Below are 17,475 nucleotides of genomic sequence, written 5' to 3'. Positions count from 1 at the left end.
GATAGGAGGAAAAATAGAAAATATAAATGGAAAAAAATAAGAAATATTGAAAAAAATAGTAAAAAAAAATTATTAAAAAAAAAATTATTAAAAAAAAATTATTAAAAAAAATATAAAATTATAATAAATAAATATTGAAAAAAAAACTAAAATTATTGGAAATTAAAAAAAAAATGATTGAAAAAAAAAATATTGCAAAAGTTTTACTTTTCAAAACGAAAAGGACTAAAAATTATTGTAAATAAAAAATATTACATGAAATATTGAAAAAAATTAAATACTGAAAATAAAAAAATTAAAATATTGAAATATTGAAATAAAGGACCTAAAAATATTGAAAAGAAAAAAATATTCAAAAAAAATCATTTAAAAAAATTAAATAAAAAACTAAAATATTTTAAAAACTATTAATTGTTTATTGAAAATAAGAAGACGGAAAATATAAAAAAATATGAAAATATAGTAACTAAAACTAATAAAAAAAATTAAATGAAATATTGAAAAAAATTAAATACTGAAAATAAAAAAATTAAAATATTGAAATAAAAGACCTAAAAATATTGAAAAGAAAAAAATATTCAAAAAAATCATTTAAGAAAATTAAATAAAAAACTAAAATAATTTTAAAAACTATAAATTATTTATTGAAAATAAGAAGACGGGAAAAATAAAAAAAAAATATATAAAAATATAGTAACTAAAGCTAACAAAAAATTATTTTCTACAAAATAAAAAAAACTGCCAAGTCACCTCAATTACATACTGAAATTTTCCTACAGGGCATTAATAAGCATATATTTTAGCTTATATTTATTTATACATAGTTTTGATATTAAAAATATTTCTAAATATAACAGTTTAAATAAACAATAAAAAATATATAAACAAATATTAAGAAGGCAAAAACCAGGAAGTTTATGAAATATACGTAAGTAAATCAACAGAAACAATATCGTAAGATCACTTGTAGAAAAGTTTCTATAAATGCATTAGTGTGTGTGTGTGTAGCATGTATAATCCTCCTTTAGGGGAAACTATTTCTTTATATCAAGAAGATATTATAGAAATATGTACATATATCTATAGAAATAACAAAACGAAATTTGGTTAAGCAATTTTTAATTATTATAGTTTTAAAAAATAATAAAATATTATATATAGTATAGTAAATATTTGGAAAATTTTCCATTTCCGTACACTGTAAAAATCAACAAGCCACTTATTAGCAACGTGTGCGCCGTTGGCGACATATGCAAGTAGTCGGCGATGACGCTGCCGACAATGACGACGGTGACAACTACGGCCGATGACGACAGTACAACAGCAACACCAACACCAACAGCAAATCGCGCAATCGCATCGCTTCGCTTGCCCTCAATAAACGTGTCTCATATTGCAAATTCAATATACTATAGGCAAAAAGCAACAACACAAAAGTGTAATGCAAACTGCGTCGAAATGAAAAATAAAAGGAAATTACACACATGAAATGCAGGGATGTGTGTGTGTAATGAAATTAATTAGAAACAAAAGTAAATAAAATAATTATAGATTAATCAGAAATATATTTAAATGGATTGGAAATATGTTAAGTAAGCTTATATGTAATTGTATACATTTTTTAACGAAAATTTAACAAAAAAATTGTCCTGACACAGCAATTTTTTTTATTAAGCAGTAAGTAGTGTTATTTCTGTAAATTTTTGAACCAATAAGCCATGCAAATCTGTCTTCTATCTAACTATTTTCTCAAAAATGTATCTAAAATATTTAATTTGTCAAGCTTTTTAGTTTTTTCAACTCAGTTGAAATGAGCTTTCTGATACAAGTCTAGTATATCTACATAGATTTAAAAGAAAATTGTGCATTGTTAATTTCGGTTGCAACGACGCTAGAATAAAAATGTAATTAAGAATTTTTCCCTACTGAATCATTTGTAACAAAAATACTTTTTTCACAGAAGAAAAATTCTTTGAAGAGCGAAATTTACAATTTAAATATAATTTAATAATAAAAAAAGAAACTTTAAGTATATGGGTCACCCTCTGTGCGTGGAATCTGACTAAACGTGTCACCTTTGCGTATGCAGCCGATTATTTATAGGTCATATTATGGACTTACATTGCAAGCAAGGATTGGTGCCATCGAATTGCCTTCACCGCTGCGAGTAAATTTAAATATATGTAAAAGTTTATTTTCAACACACCACTCCCTCGAGAGCAATTTTCAAAGCTTCACATTGCCTACGTCATCGTCGGTGCGAGCCGCCACACCAAATACATTTTAAAAATATTTTTAGCACCAAATCGAAGAGCCGACAAAACATTTGGACTTGTGCGCCAAGTAAAGAAATATAAAAATTTAATAAGATAAAAACAACAACAACAACAGAAGTAATACGTGATTATCTGAACTTACACGTGTTAAAAATAGAACACAACGACAGGCTAAGAACAGCGGCTTAACAGAGGCGTAAAATGATTTGAGACTCGATAAAGTGCAATAATAATTGAATTGTTTCTGGCACTTTGGGGGAACAACTGTCTGACAGTGATGTGGGCGTTGGAAAAAACCCCAAGTGTGAAAATTAAAGAGTTGGAGAAAACAAAATGTGATTTATAAACACAGATACCGATGTACAAACATATAAAAGCGTGTGTGTGGATGAATATAAACAAGTTCCGGCAATGGAACGTTAAGTACGCAGCCATTCGTCGTGTTTGGGCAGCGCAGAATCCATCAGCACCCATGATTTCGGCAATTTCGTAGAAACCCAAAACTTTCTGCAGCTTTTATTTCACATATTCATGTTTATTTATGTATTTCATTCATGTTTTGCGGCATTTTTTCCTTTCACCGGCATTAAATAATTACATTTGTATGTGCAGTGATTAATTTTTGCCGCATATTACCTGTGCATTGTTTGTTTGTATGTGTGAACGTTTCATTTTTGCCAAAATTTGAAAGCAGCTGTGGCAGACGGCGTGGGATTGCATTGCCACCAGCTTGCGAGTATTTTCCCCAAAAAGAGTGAAAATCAAGCATAGCGGCGAGCGTGTAAGAAAAAGTTGGCAATCAAATAGTGTCAATTGATTTCGAAAGACTTTCTTTAACACACAGACGTAAATATAACGGGTGATTTTTTTTGAGGTTAGGATTTTCATGCATTAGTATTTGACAGATCACGTGGGATTTCAGACATGGTGTCAAAGAGAAAGATGCTCAGTATGCTTTGACATTTCATCATGAATAGACTTACTAACGAGCAACGCTTGCAAATCATTGAATTTTATTACCAAAATCAGTGTTCGGTTCGAAATGTGTTTATCGACAAATTTTGTACAGCGATGAGGCTCATTTCTGGTTGAATGGCTACGTAAATAAGCAAAATTGCCGCATCTGGGGTGAAGAGCAACCAGAAGCCGTTCAAGAACTGCCCATGCATCCCGAAAAATGCACTGTTTGGTGTGGTTTGTACGCTGGTGGAATCATTGGACCGTATTTTTTCAAAGATGCTGTTGGACGCAACGTTACGGTGAATGGCGATCGCTATCGTTCGATGCTAACAAACTTTTTGTTGCCAAAAATGGAAGAACTGAACTTGGTTGACATGTGGTTTCAACAAGATGGCGCTACATGCCACACAGCTCGCGATTCTATGGCCATTTTGAGGGAAAACTTCGGACAACAATTCATCTCAAGAAATGGACCCGTAAGTTGGCCACCAAGATCATGCGATTTAACGCCTTTAGACTATTTTTTGTGGGGCTACGTCAAGTCTAAAGTCTACAGAAATAAGCCAGCAACTATTCCAGCTTTGGAAGACAACATTTCCGAAGAAATTCGGGCTATTCCGGCCGAAATGCTCGAAAAAGTTGCCCAAAATTGGACTTTCCGAATGGACCACCTAAGACGCAGCCGCGGTCAACATTTAAATGAAATTATCTTCAAAAAGTAAATGTCATGAACCAATCTAACGTTTCAAATAAAGAACCGATGAGATTTTGCAAATTTTATGCGTTTTTTTTTAAAAAAAAGTTATCAAGCTCTTAAAAAATCACCCTATATTACATATAGTTATCGAGGTTTGTGCATTTATAGCGATTTTGTACTTTTACTTTCGCACATTTCACTTAAGAAAAACTCCAATACAACTAAAATGAAAAATGTTAACTACCGTTGCTTCGAAGATGCAATACCCTTCACAAATAAGGAAATTTCATTACAAAAATTTGGTTTTGAACGATCAGTTTGTATGGCAGCTATTTCGACTTTCGTGAAGAAATATTTTCTATTACAAAAGAACTTGATTTTGAACGATCAGTGTGTATGGCAGCAATCATCAAGAACTATAAATATTTTGTATATATTAATATCATATTTTTAATTAAAACAAAATTAATTAGTATATTTTAAAAAATTATATAGTGCTCAGAAAAATTAAACACTAACGAAATAATCTCGTGTTGTCCTAAAAATAAACAACCTCCAGCCAACTTTCCATGCGAATTTCCATCATATCTGCAGAAAGTTGGCCAAATAATGCCGACCAAGCGCACGAAACATGATGTGGCAAGAAGCAAACAACACCACATACCGACAAATCTATATTTGCAGTACATAGCCAGTTAACAGCTACGAGCAAATTCTTCATATCCGGCTTTGAATGAGGCCCAGTTAGTGTGTGCTAAATTGTTGCATGCGATCGGCCAATGTTGAAGCATTGAAGGCTTCTTGCAATCAAGTGAAGACCAACACAGACGAACACAAAAAATACACAAAATTCAAAATATACACACATGTACATACAGATATACCAGTTGAAAGCAATGTGAATAAATACATATGTATGTATGTATATTCCTATACATATTGGTAAGTTTGCATGTACATAGGTAGCCACATTGGAAGCAGATAAATGATGAAATGCCATTATACGGAATTAGCTGGCGAGGAAGAGGCAAAAGTAAAACCAGAAGTAATAAGCGTGACAGAAGCAACAGAAAAATTGAAGAGATCCGCAAAAGATGTTGCTAATGAGTTGTGCCTGCAACAGTTACTGTGACGTTGCCGATTGCTTGCAGTGAATTGTTGTTAATGTTTAGACCGCATGGTATGCGCAGCAACCAATCGGAATCACAGAAAGGAATGAGGAAGAAACTCTCTCTTCCTAAATAAGTAGATATTAATAAAAAAGTGTCATCAGTTGTTTTAAAGTAGCACACCATTGTTCTTTAAAGTGAAATTTATATTCGAAAATTTTCTTAAATTCGGAAAAACAATTGCAATAATACATTTTATATATGGATGAAACGACAGACTAAATTTTTTTTAATTTTGAATTTAGCAGGCTTTAAATTTAGGAAATACACATTATTCAATTGCGTATATTTTATTTACTGTGGAAATCCGTTTTCTTTTGATTAATTAAGAGTTAACGACATTTTGGTTAACATAAGCTGAGCAACATATTACAGCTATAAATTAAGAAACCTGAATTCACATAACTCTCCTATGTCTAACAAAACGAAAACCAAAGTTTGAATTGTTTTTGTTTTGTTACAACCATTTTGCAATAAATACTTGTTTTTGTTTCTGTTTATATCTTTATTTATGCCTACCTTTGGTTTATTCAGCCACTTTCGAAATGTGTCCATTTTATGCCTTTACTGCGATCTTCGTTGATGGCTTGCTGGCGGCTATTGTGGTTATTATGGTTATATTTATTCTTTGATTTTGTTTTTGCTTCGACCACTCCACTCACTGGCACCATTCACTGTTTACTTATTTTTGTTTCCTCGCGTTATGCCTTATCTTGGCCAAATTTGTTAAGGATTTTTTATTGTTGAAAAAGGCGTCGTCCTTCGGCCAGGCGTACTGACGTACGTTTTGCACTTGTACAGATGGCCAAATTGCAGCAACAAATTTTCTCGAGGCTACGTTGACAGCCAACAAAAAAATTAAAAGGAAATGTTAAATAGCGCCCGAATGGAAATACACAATGAAATACGAGAAATGCACATGTACACAATGAACTAGATATAGACATGCATCCACAAGGCATAGACGCACCCGCGTAAGGAACAAAAGCAAAACAAAGAAACACTGCCAGACAGGAATGACGCAATGAAGCGTAGAATGTAAAATACACTGATTTTCACTATTCCCGCTATATATGTATGTTGAATTATTAAATATTTATATGTATGTACACGCTACCGTATAGGCAATAGGAATGGTGTTACTATTACTTTTCTGTGGCCTTCTTTTGTTATTCGTTGCAATTCATACGACATAACAAAAACATCCGCTACCACATAATTTTTCACGATATATTCACACTTCAACTTTGTACTTGTACGCACAAATTCCGCCCTACACACGCATATTATAATACAAATTGCCAAATTTGCATTTGCACTTTTAGGCAAAACAACTTTTTTGTAGGAATACTTTATTTGCACTGAAACTTTTTCAATATGCTTACATGGAAATTTTCACGTCACTTTCCACCAGCAAATTTACAATTTATGCACTTTTGTTTGCTTAGATTACATTTAAAAATGTAAATCCGCACATGTTTGGAGTAATACCCGCCGTGGTTTTTCCATTAGAATAGCCAAACGCGCTTATATTTTTAAACTTAAATTGCTCGATCGAATTAAATGAAAATAAAAAAGAAAATTCCACAATTTACTTGTAAAAAAAACGAATTGCACTCTGACTTATTCGTGGAACCACACTTGGCCACAACAAAATTACGATTGACGAGTAGTCAACGATGTCGCCATCAACAGGGTTGTATACAAATGATAGGGGTTATCGAGTAACTACAATTTTTCACAATCGAGTTATTTCGTTTGCCAATTATGTATTCATTAATATTTATTTTATTTACAATATTAATTATAACGACTACTTAAATTGAAATATATATAATTAATTTTACCAAGAATAAAACTAAATATAATATAACAAGTAGTTGCAACTCTGCTTCCCATGCTTGAGAATTTGATTGAGGATAAGCAAGTGAATTTAATTCAACGCAGTTAACAAAAAATGTACGGCGCTCAATTTCAACACAAATTTGTCCGAAGGCTTAAAACAAAAACGACATAAAGGGAATTGAATGGTTCTTACCAAAACATATGAAATGCTACAGGTAAGTTATAAGTTTGCAGCCATTTGTTTATGTATAGACATGTTTATAAGCTATTGTCAAATAAAATATCTCCAGAGAGAAAGAATTTGTTTTAAACAAATTTATTAAAACAAAACTTGTATACGGTATTGAGTTTTTACATTTATAAGTTTTTATTTGCAAATTACAACTTTTCGTTTAAATCGCTGTTCTCAATGCTTTTCTGCTTAGAACTATTTATAACAACATTTAATGTTCAGCGTGTGCTCTATCTTTGTTGTCGCGTTGTTCCTCAGCATCATGAGGCCAGAATGTTGGGCGGTTAATAGGATCCAAAGCTTGTTCAGGGAATGAATCACGGTAGTCTTCCATTGTCATTTGGTCGTATGGCAACATTTGTTTCAAGTGATCAATGCTTTGCTGGTACTGAGCAATGCGTGCTTGGGAACCCTTCTTGAAGCTTTCGATTTCGCTCTTGGTTTCTTTGATTTCAGCTTCCACTTGTGGGGTTACATTATCAACTGGGTATGGCACTTTCAGTGCTTCATATTGTTTCTGGAACGTGTCAACCATACCAGCGACTGGGATCAATTGCTTGTAGTGAGCCCAATTGATTTGTGGTGGATTTTCGGGATTGGCCAAAACACTACGCAAGTAAGCGTCTGACTTGGTTTTGAAAGCACCGAAGTTGGCCTTTTGGTTAGCAGGCACACGCTCAGCCAAAGCGGCCCAGTTGACAGAAGTCTGCGCAATACGACGTGAAGCCATTTCAATAGTAAAGGATATCTGCGAAAAGAAGAATGGGATTCGTTAGTAATAATACGATTCACCTTTAATAAATCAATATTAAAGATAGCGTTTTATGTCGATTTTATTAGAACGTGGTGTTAGATTGTATTAAGATACTGCATTATTTAACGTCACAACTTAGCACTAATAATTATGTAATTTCTTCGAGCAAAACCGTTGACTTTAGTTTGTCAAAATAAAAGCTTATAAAATTTTGCACTAGTTATTAATGTGTGAGAAAAGCAATAATTTTGATTTTAGGAAATTATATTTAATATTTTACCACTTAAAAAATCCAGAAAATTAAAGTATTGTGTAAAATAACTAACCAATTTTCCTCACTCACCAATTTGACAGCTCAATCGGGCGACAACGAACGTCAAATTCCAACATTTCTTGCCGAGCAACGAGTTTAATGGAACGAGTTCAAATATACATACATGGTTGCTCAAGAAACACTATTTTCCAATAGTCATATTATCATACTTCTTTGTAAAGCATCTGTTTAAATAATTCATGATTATATTTTTTTATAAAAAAAAATTCTTTTTTTTTTCAATTTTACAAACCTTTCTTTATATTCAGAACGAATTTGATTGCGTACAATCGCCCATCTCTAATTCGTTCCTTTTTATTATCACTGGCGAGTGAACAATCAGCTGTTTCCGAGTACAGAAGAGTTTTTATTATATATTTATTTTGTGAGGCATATTTTTATAAAATTCGGATTAGATAATAACAAAAATGCTTCTAAAACATTTAATAACTAAAGGTCAGCAACAGATACGTTGTATTTCTTCTGCGTCAGCGGCTGTAACGCGTCTACATCGCTCTATATATTGCCGCATGTATCCTACGGTCATTGTGCAGCCTGATGGTTCCACAATTAACATACGCTACCACGAGCCAAGGAAAATAATCAAGGTGAGAATTAACTTATTTAATGCAAAGCGAATTAAGTTATTTATAATATCTATTCATTTTTCAATAACAGTTGCCATTAGACCTTAGTACTTTAAGTGAAGCTGAGCGGAAAGCACGGTTAGAAGCACGTAAACCACGAAAGAAGGTCAAGATTATGGAGGAAGTTGAGGATACATTCAATGCAAAGAAATATATGAAATATATTAAGAAGAAACAATAGTTGAACATATATTGATACCAAACTGCAACCAAAGTGAAATTGATTTTCATAAAAGATTTAAATACTATCGGTTATAATATTATATGTTAACTTCTACGAGTCTTGTGTTAATTGAATATAAGTTCATTGATGAATTAAACATACTTTTTGTGTAAGTTTAAAAAACAATTGCGAATAAGGTATTGATCAATGTTGAACCAAAAACAAAAAAATTATCGTTACCCTGAAAGTTTCGCATACGTAAACAATTTTCTATATATTGATTATATATTTTTAAAAATAATAATTTATGATTTAAAATAATGTATTGTTACAAAAAGTAGTATTAAGTTGTATTTGTATTACTATATGCATCCCTGATTATGAACAATAGCTGTAGGTATATGGAATAGCATTTGTCTTGTTGTAGACATCTGGCGCCACACTGTCTGCTCGTCTAGTTAAACAATTGCTGAGTCTGGCGCCGCGACTGTCTGCTTGCGTCTGGCGCCGTATAGCCGTATGTTCTGGTAATTTCCAGACGCGATATTCTAGAAGGACACGTCGGCATCAGCGAGAAGTGCGTGGCTATAACCGTATGTTCTGGTAATTTCCAGACGCGATATTCTAGAAGGACACGTCGGCATCAGCGAGAAGTGCGTGGCTATATAAGCCGTGGCAGTGCCAACGTAATCAATCAGTGCTAAGAGTAAACTGCTATAGTGTAGACGAGTTGTGAAATAAAGAGTTGTTGAATTAAATTAAACAGTGTTGATTTTATTTGTCAATCCAGAGATACGAACCTAACAAAGTAAACTAGCAAGAGTAAATTCGTAACAATTGGTGTCAGAAGTGGGATTGTCAAATAATCCAAATTCAAGATGGTTAAATTCGGAGAATTGAGAATTCAGCAATTAAAAAAGGAACTGGAGGAGCGTAATTTGCCGATAAGTGGGCAAAAGGCGGATCTGCAGGCACGATTACGTGAAGCAATGGAAGCGGATGGAATTAATGTGGACGAGTTCGAATTTGTTGGGCCAGAAACTTCTACAAAGGTAGAAGAAAAAGTAGAAGAACAACGAACATCATCAAGTGTGGACATGAACTTGCTGTTAGTGGCTATTAAGCAAATAGAAAATCGTCTGGCACAGCAAATAGCTGAAAATACAGAAAATGCAGTGCAAAACAGAAAATCGTCTGGCACAGCAAATAGCTGAAAATACAGAAAATGCAGTGCAAACAGAAAATCGTCCTGGCACAGCAAATGACGCAAATAGCTGAAAATACATCACAGTTAGAGTCTCGCCTTACACAACAAATGACTGAAAATAATACGCAGTTAGAAAATCGTTTGGTACAACAGATTACGGAAAATACTACACAACTACAAAAACAAGTGCAAGAGAAATTTTCAAAATTTGAAGACGAATTAAGCACTTTAAAAAATGACGAAGAAAATTTGAAATCAGAAGTTCTTCATTTGAGTAATCGGATGCGAGAACTGCAACTGCATGGCCCTGCACCATCAACAAATAATCCAAGATTGAAGGCACCCACATTCGATGGAAGTATTCCATTTCAAATTTTCAAACTTCAGTTTGAAAAGACAGCATTGGCCAATAACTGGAATGCAGCGGACAAAGTGGCGTCCTTGTTTGTATCATTGAAAGGACCTGCGGCAGAAATCCTTCAGACTATTCCAGACTGTGAACGGGACAACTATGAGGCATTGATGAGTGCGATAGAAAGACGATATGGTAGTGAGCACCGGAAACAAATATACCAGATCGAACTGCAAAATAGGGGTCAGAAAATGAACGAGTCATTGCAAGAGTTCGCAACTGAAATAGAACGACTGGCTCATTTGGCAAATGCAGATGCACCTGTGGATTACATTGAGAGGGTAAAAATTCAATGTTTCATAAATGGAATTCGTGATGTGGACACCAAACGCGCCACATATGCATTGCCAAAAAGAACGTTTGCTGAAACGGTTTCGCACGCCCTCACACAGGAAACAGCTTCCCTACTAAGTAAACCAGCACACAAGGTACAAAGGGTTGAAATGGAACAACCGGCGCTGATGGAAGAAATATTGAAGACTCTGAAGACAATTGCTGCACCGCGAGTAAATACAACAGGCAGATGTTTCAACTGTGGAAAAGCGGGTCACTTTGCCCGAAATTGCAATATAAAGTAAACCCATCAAAACGGAAACAACCAACAGATAACGAGGACGAAGCATCCACATCTCACAAGTCGTTAAACTAAAACGGAACAGTTCAAAGGGGCGTGAGCTGGTTCCCACAACTATTTGCCCCGCCATCTCGATATCACAAATAGGTCGCCATGACAACAATCTTACTATCAACGGCATCGTAAATGGACGACTGTCAACGCTTACTTTGGATACTGGTGCCACACATTCAATTATCCGACCGGATGTGGTAAGAGGGACGGTTGAACCATTAGTCGGTTGCAAGCTTCGAACGGCCACCGGGGAGGAAGCAGCTGTCGCGGGAAAAGTGTTTTGCGAAGTGATGATTGGTACCCTGGAAGTTAATCACACCTTCATCGTAGCAGAAATCACGGATGAAATTATAATGGGAGTAGATTTCATGATTGATCACGGGGTTACTTTGGATTTAAACAAGCAAATGCTGTTTTGCCAGAACATGGAGATGCCTATAAACACCGGATATGTGACCAACGTTGAAAGTAAGAGGGTGATTGTTGATGATAATCAGAGCATTCCACCAAAATCTGAGGCGATTGTATGGGCTAAAGTGAATGGAGGAGGTGGGACTGAAGAGTTGTGGATTGTGGAACCAACAAAAATAGATACACCCATATTGGTAGGAAGAACGCTTGTGAAAACTAGAGAAGACGCCACCATTCCGGTCAGAGTAGTGAATGAATTCAACACGCCTATAAGGCTGAAGAAAGGAGCAGTAATTGGACAGTGCCAGAATGTAAGTGCAATAGCACGATGCGAACGGTCAGAACAGAAGCCTACTATTGAGCCACAGCAGATAAGTCCTACACTCCTAAATAATTTACTGAACGAACTGCATGGAAATGAAAAATTAAAAGCAGAAAAACTATTAGAAAAATACGCATCCATATTTGCAAACGAAGGAAACACAGGAAGAACCGGCATTGTCAAACATCGCATAAATACTGGAGACGCTAAACCAATCCGACAAGCTCCGCGTAGGGTTCCACTAGCAAAACGAGAGGATGCTAACAAAATTATTGAAGACATGCACAAAAACGGTGTAATCGAACCTTCAATAAGTCCATGGAGCTCACCTATCGTCTTAGTTAAAAAGAAAGATGGTAGCACCCGTTTCTGCGTAGATTATAGGAAGTTGAATGATGTCACAAAGAAAGACAGTTATCCTCTACCAAGAATCGACGATACATTAGACACCTTGTCTGGAGCGAAATGGTTTTCTACATTAGATCTACAAAGTGGATATTGGCAAGTCGAGATTGATGAATGTGACCGTGAAAAGACCGCTTTCAGTATGGGCGACGGGTTATGGGAATTCTCTGTGATGCCATTTGGGTTATGTAATGCGCCTGCAACGTTCGAGCGACTGATGGAACATGTGTTAAAAGGACTCAACTGGAGGACATGTTTAGTGTATCTTGATGACATTATCATCATGGGAAAAAGTTTTGATGATCATCTGAAAAATCTAGAGGAAGTCTTTCAGCGAATAGCAGCAGCCGGATTACGCTTGAATCCCAAAAAGTGTTCATTATGGAAGAAGCAGGTCACATATCTCGGACATAAAGTGTCAACTGAGGGGATTCACACCGAGGAAGGAAAAATAAAAGCAGTCAAAGATTGGCCTCGACCCTCCAACATACATGAACTCCGCAGCTTCCTTGGCTTATGCACGTATTACCGCCGTTTTGTACCTGGATTTGCGAACGTGGCTAGAAGTTTACATGATTTAACCAAGAAGAATCGCCCGTTTGTATGGCAGTTGGAACAAGAAAAAGCATTTGAGCAGCTGAAAGAACTACTTTGTACGGCGCCGATGTTAGCTTATCCAATACCTGGAAAGAAATTCATCCTGGATACAGATGCGAGCGCTTATGGAATTGGAGGTGTCCTGTCTCAGCTCATCGACGGACAAGAAAGAGTAATTGGGTATTACAGCAGAGTGCTCGGGAAACCAGAGAAAAACTACTGTGTGACGCGAAAAGAACTACTAGCTGTGGTGGAATGTGTAAAACATTTCCACAAGTATTTGTATGGACAACGATTCTTGCTGAGGACTGATCATGGCAGCATTAAAATGGTTATTACAGTTTAAGAATCCGGAAGGCCACATTGCACGATGGATCGAAAGATTACAGATTACGACTTCGAAACGGAACATCGAAAGGGGATTCACCACAAAAAATGCGGATGCATTATCACGTCGCCCTTGTCCACTGGAATGTAAAACATTGCTCCAAATCAGAAGGAAAAGAAGGTATAATCGACGTGCGATTACTGAATATAGAACCTGAAGATGATTGGACTCCTCACCGCATCAGAATCAATCAGCTGGAGGACCCTGATCTTGCAAAGCTGGTAATGGCCAAAGAAAATGGGGTACGACCACCAAAGGAACAAATAAGTAGCGAGAGTCCAACTGCAAAAGCATATTGGGCCCAATGGAACAGCATAAACCTCGTTAATGGATACCTTCATCGTACCTGGGAAAGCGAAGATGGCAAACATTCTCGTCTGCTGATCATAGTACCGAAGTCCATGATCCCAAAAGTATTGAAAGAATATCACAATGGACCTAGTGGAGGGCACCTTGGAATAACAAAAACTATAGAGAAGATTAAACAACGGTTCTACTGGATCGTTTGTCGAGATTCCATAGCAGAATGGATAAGTAATTGCGTAGAGTGCATGGCAGCTAAAGGTCCTAAAGCCAAAAGTCGCGGTAGGCTACAACAGTACAACGTGGGATCACCATTTGAACGAGTCGCAATGGATATTGCAGGTCCGTTCCCAACCAGTACGGCCGGAAACAAATATCTACTGGTTGTCATGGACTATTTCAGTAAATGGCCAGAAGTATATGCCTTACCAAACCAGGAAGCGAAGACAGTAGCCGAAGCGTTTGTAGAAAATTGGATAACAAGGTTCGGAGTGCCCGTCGAATTACACTCAGATCAAGGCAGGAATTTCGAATCTTCCATTTTCCAAGAAGTCTGTACATTATTGGGCATCCACAAGACACGGACAACAGCGTTACACCCACAATCAGATGGGATGGTAGAGAGATTCAACCGAACGCTCGAAGAACATCTGCGGAAAATCGTTGATAAAGACCAACGGAATTGGGACAAGTGCATCCAGATGTTCCTGCTGGCGTATCGTTCAGCGAAGCACGAGACAACTGGTTACACGCCAGCAAAGATTATTTTCGGATCTGATCTGCGACTCCCTGCTGATCTTAAGTTTGGTACGAATCCTACAGCTGTAAGAAATGATGGAGATTATTGTTCTGCCTTAAAGGAAGAAATGAATGAATTGCATCTAATGGTAAGACAGCATACGCATCTGATGAGCAATAAGATGAAGGACCGGTTCGATCAAGCGGCAAATTCAAAAGGTTTTGAAGAAGGTGATCTGGTCCTGTTGTACAATCCACTTCGAAAGAAAGGCTTGTCCCCGAAATTGCAGACAGCCTGGGAAGGACCCTATATGGTGATGAAACGACTTAATGACGTGGTATACCGCATACAAAGAAATGGGAAAGCACGATGTAAAATGAAAGTAGTACATTTGGAGAGGCTCGCCCCATTTGGTTCAAGAGGATTTGTGCCTAATCGGGACGATTAGGCTTTAGTGGAGGGCAGTGTTACAAAAAGTAGTATTAAGTTGTATTTGTATTACTATATGCATCCCTGATTATGAACAATAGCTGTAGGTATATGGAATAGCATTTGTCTTGTTGTAGACATCTGGCGCCACACTGTCTGCTCGTCTAGTTAAACAATTGCTGAGTCTGGCGCCGCGACTGTCTGCTTGCGTCTGGCGCCGTATAGCCGTATGTTCTGGTAATTTCCAGACGCGATATTCTAGAAGGACACGTCGGCATCAGCGAGAAGTGCGTGGCTATAACCGTATGTTCTGGTAATTTCCAGACGCGATATTCTAGAAGGACACGTCGGCATCAGCGAGAAGTGCGTGGCTATATAAGCCGTGGCAGTGCCAACGTAATCAATCAGTGCTAAGAGTAAACTGCTATAGTGTAGACGAGTTGTGAAATAAAGAGTTGTTGAATTAAATTAAACAGTGTTGATTTTATTTGTCAATCCAGAGATACGAACCAGGAATAATGGGATGCCCAACTTATTCCAGTGTGAGAGCGCCTCAAAATAAGCGTTTTTTATAACATTTTCCATTGTGGCCAGATCGAACAAAATAAGAATTTTTGGGCATTTAAATTAAAATGCCCAATTGCACTTTCCACACCACCCAGGAGGTATGCAAAGCGGCGCGTTACCGAAGTTAGTTTTGGGTGCTCGGTTCCCCTATAGGCCTATATCACCCATTAATAAATTTATTTACATAAATTAACAAAACGATAACAATAACAAGTGTATAACGAAAAAAACAAAACGATAAAATTATACATATAACGAATAAAACAAAACAATAACAATTCATATAAAAAATGTATAAAAATATCACAATATAGTTATTTACATATATACAAATGCCTACATTTACGTCCCAAATCTTAATTTTCCTTAAAAAAAAATCTTTCTTATTTTAGAGCCTCTTTATCCTAACTGTTTACAAAATTTTTACTTTTTTATTTTCTATCGTAAGTTTAAGTTCGCTTATTGTAACCACTAAAAAAATAAAAAAAAAATTGAAACCTATAGGTGTGAAACACACAAAATTTTATTTTTAAAATTAGGGACAGAAAGGTCTTTATTTAAAAATTTAGTTAAAAAATATATTCTAATTCTAATAAAAAGGGCTAAAACTATTTTTGGGTCACAATTATCGCAACACAAAAAGGGCCTAACATCTTTCATTTTATTAAAAAGAATATCTCCTAATCCTATTTTATGACAATTACTGTCGAATTCTTCTAAAAATCTTGTTTCCAAAATTTTTACAAATGCAATAAAATCCTCAGGCGGCTTGACTAAGTTGCATTTGTCTATTTGGTTTTGATGCATGAAGATGAATTCGTCCGAAGGAATTTCATCTCCTAAATATGGTAAAGGCAAGGAACATGTGTGTAGTTTGAAAATTTTTAAATAAAAATAGCCGCAAAAGTAGTTAAACGCATTTTCTTTCAAAAAATTAATTTCTAAACTACTATCTAATGCGATTGAACTAAGGAGAGAGTGTTCAGGCCGTGGTAAACCTTGAAAATCCTGCCAAGAAAGGTCATTCAATAGTGAATCATTACACACATTAAGTAGAACATTATTACTATGTTCCGAAATTACTGTAGCATCAGGTTCTAAAGGCAGCTCACAGTTTCCTTTTGTTACGACGTTTACGTAACGTAAGCCCCACGATTTCCTAAACAAACTAGAGAACATATAGGGCGTTACTCTAGTACCTCCTCTGCTTTGAATCTGCCCAAAAGATGTTCTAAACTGTCCTGACATAGTCGTCTCGTCTTCAAGTACGGAAAACCTGAGTGTGACAAAAATCGCCACAATCGTCTTAAACTGTTAATGTTTAACACCCACCCCTTTATAAAATTAAAATTATTAGTTGTGTTGCTTCCTAAATCGTCTACGACCCGAATTGTTTTTAAAACTTGTTCTGCCTCATTTAAAAACTCTAACTGTTCAGGGGAACCTACAAACACTTTTTTAGTGGGTACAACAGCCTCAACGAAACTGCTATTTAAAATATCGAATAATTTATTAAAAAACGAAACGAATTCCGCGGTATTAATAAAGCTACTACTATTCGAGCTTAAGGCTCCCGAGCTATATAGGGACAACATACCAGAAGCGACCGTATTACTCAATACTTGAGACGCGAATTTAACCTTCATTTTTTGGAAGGTATTTGGATAAATATGAGCATCGGTTAATTTATGCGCACACCGATAACTCGACTTAGAGTCGGTTTCATAAAAATGAACAATATCCGACCAACTTACCCGACTATTTTTAAAGAAAACCGTATTTTTTAAATTTTGTAAACAGTTACGACTACTTTTTATCAAATGGGGGCTATCGTAAAAAAAATACACTTCCTTGCCATTAACATTAAAAAAAGGCCGTGACGCTGAAACACCTAACAAACTAGCGAAATTCTGAAAATTGGTGCCCTGGTCGCAAACAAAATGGCAAGGAGTTAGTCCTATATTTTGCAGTTGGGTAATGGCTTCAAGAATGTATTTCTTGAGGACATCCC

The 17,475-nt window shown here is 35.8% G+C and overlaps 3 protein-coding genes across 7 annotated transcripts in view; 1 reads left to right on the top strand and 2 right to left on the bottom strand.

Annotated features, from left to right (window-relative positions):
* LOC105226382 (lateral signaling target protein 2 homolog) overlaps positions 1-6,772 on the bottom strand; it is a 65,198-nt gene extending 58,426 nt beyond the window's left edge. For 2 of the 3 annotated variants that reach the window (XM_029550247.2, XM_011205237.4), the window contains exon 1: positions 5,622-6,772. In XM_029550247.2, coding sequence (XP_029406107.2) covers positions 5,622-5,657 — 36 coding nt within the window. In that variant the 5' untranslated portion in view covers positions 5,658-6,772. The remainder of the gene's footprint in view (positions 1-5,621) is intronic. The other variant, XM_019990319.3, reaches the window with a different exon arrangement.
* A 518-nt stretch (positions 6,773-7,290) lies between these two features.
* On the bottom strand, positions 7,291-8,430 carry LOC105226383 (ATP synthase subunit d, mitochondrial). 3 transcript variants are annotated; one of them, XM_011205240.4, is made up of 2 exons: positions 8,277-8,430; positions 7,291-7,927 (listed from the first exon to the last, which is right to left on the bottom strand). In XM_011205240.4, the coding sequence occupies exon 2, from the start codon at positions 7,907-7,909 to the stop codon at positions 7,391-7,393; it is 519 nt and encodes a 172-aa protein (XP_011203542.1). In that variant the 5' UTR covers positions 7,910-7,927; positions 8,277-8,430; the 3' UTR covers positions 7,291-7,390. The 3 variants fall into 3 exon arrangements, with proteins under 3 accessions (XP_011203542.1, XP_011203540.1, XP_011203541.1); XM_011205238.4 differs by having other exon boundaries at positions 8,260-8,362; XM_011205239.3 differs by having other exon boundaries at positions 8,214-8,320.
* Positions 8,431-8,568: 138 nt separating this feature from the next.
* Positions 8,569-9,217, top strand: LOC105226384 (39S ribosomal protein L55, mitochondrial). The gene is made up of 2 exons (XM_011205241.4): positions 8,569-8,854; positions 8,925-9,217. Exons 1-2 carry the CDS (start codon positions 8,675-8,677, stop codon positions 9,072-9,074), a joined length of 330 nt encoding a protein of 109 aa, XP_011203543.1. The 5' UTR covers positions 8,569-8,674; the 3' UTR covers positions 9,075-9,217.
* The last annotated feature ends 8,258 nt before the right edge of the window (positions 9,218-17,475 follow it).

Source organism: Bactrocera dorsalis, chromosome 2 (genome assembly GCF_023373825.1).
Source record: "Bactrocera dorsalis isolate Fly_Bdor chromosome 2, ASM2337382v1, whole genome shotgun sequence".
In the NCBI taxonomy this organism is placed as follows: Eukaryota; Metazoa; Arthropoda; class Insecta; order Diptera; family Tephritidae; genus Bactrocera; species Bactrocera dorsalis.
The sequence above is the reverse complement of the archived record's forward strand: the minus strand, read 5'-3'. Positions and strand labels throughout refer to the sequence as shown.